Consider the following 9,243-nt stretch of genomic DNA (forward strand, 5'->3'; position numbering starts at 1 on the left):
TCATGTCACTTATTGAGGCTGATATTATACAGGTATGAAGTGTTCTAGATTCCCTTCCTTGAGTTGTACTTTGGTGTCGTTTGCTTTGGTGATTGTCTGTCGGATTACCTCAGTCGCTGCCAAAATAACAACAAAATGATACTGAATAGAACCAGTGGTAAACAAGCCTCTTAGACCAAACCAAAATTGTTTTCGCCCCGGTCGATCAACAACCTCCCAAATTGATCGAGGGTGTACTAAGCAAAAACTTGCAGACAATTGTCATTTCCATAGACCTCAGTAAGGCCTTTGACAGTTTACACATAGGTAAAATGATGAGCATCCTCATGGCCTACGGAATCCCCGTGAAGCCTTTTTAAGTCATCTTTAAACTTTATGAAGACACTCATGCAAAAGTTTTGACCCCTAGTGGTGAAATTGAACTGTTCAAAATCACGGTAGTTCTACAGGGCGACACACTTGCACCCTACCTTCTTGTAACTACCTTCTTGACTACATCATGCGTCAGACGCTCGGAGACAGAGAGACTGAGCTCGGCTTTCAGCTATAAAGTAGGAAAAGTAGTCTCTACCCCCCTGTAGTATCAAATGACTTAGGCATTGCCGAAAAAATTTCGCTGCTAGCAGAGAAAATCCTCCAAGCGAAACAAGTACTTCTGCGTCTAGAAAATAAAGCCAAAAAAGTGGGGCTGCGCTTAAACGCGAAGAATCCCACATTCTTGGCATACAAGATACATTTTTCAGCATTTAACGCTAAAACCCCGTGAAAATGGGACTGAAAACGTTCACATGAATTTTTTCTTTAAGAAAATACCAAGTAGTGATGAAATTTTTTGTAAAATTTGCCTTTAAGAAACCCGTTGCCATGGCAACAAAAAATTTTAAACTTCATTTTTTTGGTAAATTGTTGCAAACAAGTTTGGTTGTTCTAGCACAAGCCGTTTGGGAGCTATATGACGTCAAAATTGCCGCAGGCACTTTTAGCCCACCCCCCACCCACCCCAGTATGGATGGGAGTAGTGACTTTTTGTGGAATTTAGTAGTGGAGGAGGTGAAAAACTTGAAATATCCAGGGTCAAACATCGAAAGCTTTGGAAAAGACCTGGAAGTTAGGACAGCCTTGGCATGGAGCAGTTGTCACACCCTAAGAAAAGTTTGGAATTCTCAGCTGTCGCGGAAAATCAAACTTAAACTTTCCATCGCCACAGTGGAGTCCATACTTCTGTACGAGAGCGAAGCATGGACGGTCACAAAATTCTCTATAAAAAGTCGAACATTTGCCATACACGGATGATTTGCATGTGTATAAATGTCTCCTGGGTGCAGAAACTTTCCAAAGAACAGTTGTACCATTACCGTGCCGCCCATTTCAGAAAAATAAGGCAATGGCATTGAAACTAACTGCTTATTTACTGCATCAGACACACCGACATCATAGCATCCAAACTAGTTCTATGGGAGCCCACAAAAGAGAGAAAAGCAACTACATCGACAAATAAATATATATAGAGAGAGATAGATGGATATCATATACATATTATGGTAGAATGAATATTCTTTCTCTTGACCTTTATTTTCTTTCTCTTAACCTTTAGGTATGAAATCTTCCTTGATGCGATAAAACCCGATGATCTGACCCTGTCTTTCCTACGGGATTTCTTGTCCCTTCCCAAGAACTTCATAACAGGAAAAGCTGAGCTACGTAAGTACTTGGCTTATTTTTTATCGCTCTATATAAGACTTTGTCAATATGTTATATAAAAACTGGTGCTCTTTAGTTCATACTGATTTGTACATGACAATTTAATTTAATGATTAAAATCGCTTGCCTATTGCAGAGGAATTCATCATCCGCTATGGAACCCATTACATCAAGTCAGCAAAATTTGGCGGTTCATTCCAGCTGTATAAGACTCAAGAAGCGACTAAGAGCGAAAGTTTGGAGTCTTTCTCTGTCTCAGCCCAGGCGTCTTACAGCGGCATGTTTAGTGCGGGAGCTCACTACGGGAGGAAGGAAGAAAGTGGGAGCGCGTAAGGCAACTTTAAATTTATTAAAGATTTTGCTCTTATGCGTTTTGAAAATTGCTATTGCGTTAGAGTTATACACAATAGAAAATATTGCAAGCTTATGGGGTGTGTTAAGAATATAGTTAATATTCAAATAAGCCTTGACAAACTTTAATTAGTAATAAGCTCAGCAGACTATTGCCAGAGACTTGATGTAGAAATGACCCCAAATGTTTACAATTATGTTGACATTTCTTTATGTTAAAGCTCGTCGCAGAAGTCTTCCAGCACCCATCTTGTGATTGAAGGAGGTGACCAAAAAGTCGCGGGAATCGTCGCAGACTTCTACACAACCAACTTCAAGGACACCTTCACCGAATGGCTGAAGTCTGTTCCGACATACCCAAAACCTATCGACATGTTCATGGGCACCTTGTCAGAGCTGCTGAACTTGAACTTCAAACTTCTCTTCCCCTTTGACGTGAGTGATGCTGCAGATGGCTGCTTCAGTAAAAAGTGAGTAGACATATCGATAACTCATAATATTTGTACACCTTACTAGATCCGAATGAAAGCTCATCTGTGTTGGTAAATTCCATAGTGAACAGTTTAAACTTTGTTCCAACACAAAGAAAGAAACTCACCATAAAATTTCGGCCGAATACTCCGACCTTCATCAGATGAATGATTCGCTGCACTAATCCGGAAGTCGTCGGATGACGTCAGGTAGCAGCGAATCATAAATGGCGGGAAGGCGAAACCTGCCACCATCACGGTTCAATGAGGGTTGATGTGCCCTGATGTAGATAGCCTCCTTGACGCCCCTCACAAACCAATCCTGTTCAGAGTCCAAGATACGAACTTGGTCCAGAGACACGAAGTGGCCCGGAGATTTGACGTGTATATGCTGAGACACTTCTGAAGATGTTGAACTGCGGCGTTTATGTTCCAAGAATCGGGTTCTTAATGATCGCGCCGTTTCCCCGATGTACGACTCAGTGCACGGACCTCTGAGGTTCTGTCCCGTACAACGAATGTGGTAGACCACGCCGCACTTGTGCTCTTTAGGCAGTCTTATCCTTAGGCGCCACCAAAAGCTGCCTAAGTGTCCTAGTCGGCCTAAAGCAGGTCTTAATGCCATGTGTGTTGAAGATTCTATGTAAGGCTTCAGACAAATTTTGAATATATGGCAACACTACTAGTCCCTTGTTCACGGAAGTTGGGCGATTTTGATTGCCAGTCCTAGTAGTTTTGGGTGCTGTCGCTCTGGACACTGCCCACTCGGGGTAACCACACTTACGTAATGCAACTTGTTTATGGAACATCTGGAACAATTAGCCATCAACACAGCCCCCCACCCGCCGTTTTGGTGGTTCCGTTATGTAGATGACACACATACAAAGCTAAAGAAAGCCTTTGCTGATGAGTTTACTGAGCACTTGAACAGTTTAGATCCTGATATTAAGTTCACCACTGAAGAAGAACAAGACGGAACCTTACCTTTCCTGGATACACTAACTGTGGTAAAAGAGGACGACTCGTTGGACATAACAATTTATAGAAAACCCACACATACGGACCAGTATTTAAATTTCCATTCTAGTCACCCATTAGAACACAAATTTGGTGACATCAGTACTTTGTTCCATAGGGCTGATTCTATCATCACCAACCCGTTAGATAGAATAAGAGAGAAAGAACACATAACTCAAGCATTACGTAAGTGTGTTAACCCCTACTAGGGCTGGCAATCAAAATCGCCCAACTTCCGTGAACAAGGGACTAGTAGTGTTGCCATATATTCAAAATTTGTCTGAAGCCTTACGTAGAATCTTCAACACACACGGCATTAAGACCTGCTTTAGGTCGACTAGGACACTTAGGCAGCTTTTGGTGGCGCCTAAAGATAAGACGCCCAAAGAGCACAAGTGCGGCGTGGTCTACCACATTCGTTGTACGGGACAGAACCTCAGAGGTCCGTGCACTGAGTCGTACATCGGGGAAACGGCGCGATCATTAAGAACCCGATTCATGGAACATAAACGTCGCAGTTCAACATCTTCAGAAGTGTCTCAGCATATACACGTCGAATCTTCGGGCCACTCCGTGTCTCTGTACCAAGTTCGTATCTTGGACTCTGAACAGGATTGGTTTGTGAGGGACGTCAAGGAGGCTATCTACATCAGGGCACATCAACCCTCATTGAACCGTGATGGTGGCAGGTTTCGCCTTCCCACCATTTATGATTCGCTGCTACCTGACGTCATCCGACGACTTCCGGATTAGTGCAGCGAATCATTCATCTGATGAAGGTCGGAGTATTCGGCCGAAATTTATGGTGAGTTTCTTTCTTTGTGTTGGAACAAAGTTTAAACTGTTCACTACCTTACTAGATGTTGTCTCCTATTTCATTTTCTTTTTTATACACTGTTTACTGTTCTAAATATCTGAATTTATTTATTTATTCTTTAATGTTAAGAGCATTAATTGACTATTTATTTTTTTAAACATCATTTACATGTCTTTTTGATGGTGTGTAAAGGAGGCGGGGGGGGAGCAGATGATCTACGCAAGCCTGACCGTGTCTCGTGTTCTCTTGCGAGATTGAGACTAGGTCATTCTCCGTGATCAAGATGTGCTGTCAGACATCGAATTTGCAGGTAACAGTTATTGCTCGAAGTAAATTTAGAGTAACTATTATTGATGGTTATTTTATATCCACAGCTTGCTGACAGAGGAAGGGACGCTACGGAAGTACTATAACGTACCGGTTCTCGTGGAGGAAGGAAATAAGACAATAACGGAGAATGAGAAACGGTATATTTTCTTACATACATGAATTAAAAAAGAAAAGCAAGCAGTCGTTAAAGAATAAGGCTTAGACTTGAATTAAGGTTGACTTAATTTGAATTTCAAAAAAGTCTGAAAATCTTAAGATTATACTTAATGTTTAGTGAAGGTGATACTTCATAAAAAGAGTGAGTTTTGTACATTGTTCTATAAGGAATTGTATGGATATGATTCGTTCAGATTACAAGTCGATTTTAAGGTAAAGTCATGTGACAAGATGCAGTCCATTGCACCTTAACTAGACTTGCTTTATTGCATTCTAATGTTTTAGGTACTGTGACGATACATCAGTCGAGGAGTTTCAGCTCAGTATGGACAAGAAGCGACTCGCACTGGAAAGGGGAATTGCTGTTTACATGGAGGAGGTATGGACAAAGTCTTGGAACATGTGCTTTCATATATGAGACAATGCCATGTATAATTTGACATAATGATACATAAGTATTAGCTTTTATGTTATTAACTAGATTGTTTATACTGTTACATTAGATTAGATAAGGTGTTAGATATTTGCAATAGTATATAGTTCAACTCCCATGTATATTCAGATTGCCTTACATTGTACCTGTTACAATTGTCGTGCAATAAAGTTCTACTATCAGGTTCTACTATATGATATCAACCTAAGGTGTCCTCTGGCATATTATTAGATGGTCAAGTGAACAAGCATAGAATAGAGTAGTTTCATTTTTCTGGTAGGAGTCGCCTTTTTCCTTTTCTTTCCCTCAAAGAAGAACAATCTGTTGTATGTAATGATTACTTAAGCCTTGCACCGCTTTAGAAGAAAATCACATTCCAGACACAATCGATGTATTTATTTATTTATTTATTCAAAATGTACAAAAAAGTACATTACAAAGACCTATAGGCAGCACAGCTGATAACATAGGTCTACAAATAACATAGAATTAAAGTGGTACAAGACAAATTTCAATAAAACGGTATGTACAAATGGTATTAGAGAGATGCGAAATAAAATACTACGGAAGCTTAAAAGTAAGTAACATTCTATGGGGGGTCCGAGGTCAAAATCTAAGTAATTAGAAGAAAACGTGGGCTACTAGGCTACACTAGGCTATACATGTCGATCTTTGGAGTCTACAAAAAACAGCATTAATGTAGTCTGCATATGTTACAAGAGGCTAGGAGGAGCAGATGGAAGGTGCTGTGAATCGATGTATGACAAACGGTTATTAAGAAAATCGTATTGCATTTTGTTTTATATTTTTACTACCTTTACAGGGTCCAATCCCCACGACAGACTTTCATCTGGAGGGTGGGAAACCCGGATGTCAGACTGACCTCCTTATGGTGAAGGGAGGAGACGCTGGAGTTGCACACCCATCATGGCTTGACCTGATCAACGGAGACACATATAAGGTTTGGCAAAAAAGCAGAACGACCAGACCTCACGGTAATAGCATGTAACGATAATAGTTACATACTAGGTTTGATACCTCCACGAAATAGTAATGGGGGTTATATTTTCAGTAGCGTTTATTTGTTTGCATACAAGATCAAGAACAGCTTGATTGAATTGTCTTATTTTAGGGTGACACAAATAAATGAAATTTTTTAGGTTACGGAGTCCCCTAGCGTCTTCCCTTGGTAATGTATAGGACATTTTGTGTTCTTGATCTGATATGACGTGTTCTTGACATGCTGTTGTCACAATTGTTATATTTAGATAGCTTTTGCTTAGGACAAAATTGTCGTACGTTTGGGCCAGCTAGCGACTAGTTTTGGGATTACAGGATGATTTTAGAAAAATACCTGAAGAAGATAACTCAAGAAAGAAATGACGAATGTTTCTGATTATTCGCATGTAAGTAGCAAAGACAAAGATGTAAAAGAATGTCATGCAAACGAAGCAAGTGGCAAATGGCATGCAAAATAGTTTGACATGTCCATGATTCAGTGCGCAATTCTATCGTAGCAATTTTTCAATTTTTTTTCTTGTCCCGAACCCAATACGGTCTGTATATTTGGGTGGCAGGTAATTTTCACGACAGACAATATGTGGTGGGCAAGTTTGAGTTCCTTAACATTTACTTTTTTAACTGTGATTTTTGGACGGATTTTTATTTAGGCATGCGGGTACCTTAGGCATAGTTGTTCACAAGGATTTGCAAGCTATGCAAATGAGGACTTTATTTACATATTGATATTGAAATTGTATAACGCCATTGTTTTCTTGACCTAAATATATGCATCACATGTAATTCATAACAGGTAAAAAATGAACAGATACCAAACATGCAAATTGAGAACTTTTTGGCGCAATCAATACAAAATGGCAAAACCGCTGAATGATTAATGATAGGAACTTCATACTTGTGACGTTTGTAAGCTAAAGATGAGCATCAGCATGCATAATTCATGAAAATTTGTAAGTCTTCTGCATGAAAATTATTTCTTGGAAGTATTAAGTCGCCGATTGTTAGTTATTTCAACACTTCATGTTTTCCTACCTTATTCAACGTTGAATGTTCAAAACAATCAAGTATCTTAGGCTCTAGAATGATATCACGAGTATAATGTACATAAAACCAAATGTTTTGTGACTTATTTATTATCCGAATTTGATATTCATTATTTTTACCTCCCATGAATTGCAGATTTTCTTCGACCTTCAGCGCGATATTAGTAAAGATATAAGCAAGGACACTGAAGCCTATGTCGTTTACTCGGAGGGCAGGTATTGTTATAAACCATTACAGACTATAGCTACTTTGATGCATTATTCCTGTTAAACAATGTCGGGGGATGTTTCACCCATGTGGTAACACTTATATGCGACAAATACTAAAGCTATCCCACGAAAAATTTTGACAATACGAAAAGTAAACTTTCCTGCCATTTCTTTAAATAGTAAGCTGAATCTATATCTACCCTTTAGCATTGCATTGAATACCAAGGCTCAGAGAGAGAAGTTGCAACTTCGGTGCATCATACAAACATGTTCACAAACTGTGATCTTCCTACATGGGACTCCATGCTTCCTAGGGAACATGCCCACATCTGGCTTATTGCTATCTTGTGTGCCTGACTGCACAGTGGGGTGTCGCAAGATTTCTTGCAGTTTTGACGTGAATGTATAGCTTCAGCTTATGATACCCTACAAAATAGACTAACTGCATCATTTTATCCTATTCTGAAGTAAAAGAAAGAGTGTTTTCGAAGAGGATTTCACCTTTAGCCAACCTTGAGTGTGATAAACTCAGTACCCCAACCCTTAGGGTGCCTACTGGAGGCCTGAAGTTGTTGCTTACAGCCATTAGGGTCTAGTTCTTAGGGTTACTAAAAAAATACGTAATATACCTTTAGTTGGAGCAACAAATACAGTCATGATCTCTTGACGCACATTGTCACGTTTTACGTAGGTGGAACTGCCATCATCCCGGGAAGACCTTTCACGCATATAACAGTTGGGACAACGGCGGGAGCGGTGACACTAACAACAAGAAGGTGAATTTTTTACCTTTATTTCATAGTCTTTCCCTTGTTGCTATTTTTTTTTTTAAAATGGAGATATGTTTTGTTTTTGTGTGTGATTTATGGGATGCATTTGTACATACTACAGTGCAAATTATGCAGATGGAACTTAATTCTTTCAAATATGAAATATCAACTAGAGTTCCACGAACACATACCTTCGCCAAACAATGAAGGGTTGTTATGGAGAATGCCTTTATCAATGACTTAAAGGTTTTAAAGCTTCTCAAGTTATGTTATCCGCACACACACTCACACACTGGGCCCGCTGCAGTACCGACGGAAGATACCGGGCAAACCATTTTCAAACTCAACCTTTGTTTCTGCGACCGCTACTCAATACCAAGTATCATGAAGACCCATCAATCAGTTCTCCAGTTATACTGTTGACCTACATAAACCCCTTCCCATAGTGCACAAACAAACAACATGGCAATTGCAAAGTGAGAACTAATAAACAATGTGTTTGCAACAATGACATCTATGTTTTGCTGACACAAATATGTCATGAACTACACAAGTCTGCAGCACAGATGTAGTTAGACACTGAGCACTGACTGTCCAGAAAAGTGGCCGATTGAAGGATTTTCACATTCTTCTAATTATCATGTAAATTAAGCCCCGATTTGCATACAATACATTTCAGGATTTTAATCATTACCTAAGGTATGTACATACCAAAAATAATGCAAATCCACCGACCCCTGCTTGATTTACTCTCTTTCAAAGATAACAACAAAATCGCCCACTGCAGTTCAAAACAAGCCGCCAGGGGGCCCAAACTTACACGACTTACTCCCTACCCAAAGACGTATCCACTAGCCAAAAATCCTCAACCTGCCACTTCAGGATAACTTTAACGCCAACTTCGACGCTTCGCTGCAGTACCGCA

At 39.8% G+C, this 9,243-nt stretch overlaps 1 protein-coding gene across 1 annotated transcript in view; it reads left to right on the forward strand.

Moving 5' to 3' along the window:
- LOC118404862 overlaps nucleotides 1-9,243 on the forward strand; it is a 24,805-nt gene that overhangs the window by 107 nt on the left and 15,455 nt on the right. The window contains exons 2-9 of the mRNA XM_035804241.1: nucleotides 1,595-1,701; nucleotides 1,838-2,030; nucleotides 2,274-2,522; nucleotides 4,731-4,823; nucleotides 5,128-5,221; nucleotides 6,099-6,236; nucleotides 7,475-7,554; nucleotides 8,240-8,324. Coding sequence (XP_035660134.1) covers nucleotides 1,595-1,701; nucleotides 1,838-2,030; nucleotides 2,274-2,522; nucleotides 4,731-4,823; nucleotides 5,128-5,221; nucleotides 6,099-6,236; nucleotides 7,475-7,554; nucleotides 8,240-8,324 — 1,039 coding nt within the window. The remainder of the gene's footprint in view (nucleotides 1-1,594; nucleotides 1,702-1,837; nucleotides 2,031-2,273; nucleotides 2,523-4,730; nucleotides 4,824-5,127; nucleotides 5,222-6,098; nucleotides 6,237-7,474; nucleotides 7,555-8,239; nucleotides 8,325-9,243) is intronic.

The sequence above is a fragment of the Branchiostoma floridae genome, chromosome 17, assembly GCF_000003815.2.
Source record: "Branchiostoma floridae strain S238N-H82 chromosome 17, Bfl_VNyyK, whole genome shotgun sequence".
Taxonomy (NCBI): domain Eukaryota; kingdom Metazoa; phylum Chordata; class Leptocardii; order Amphioxiformes; family Branchiostomatidae; genus Branchiostoma; species Branchiostoma floridae.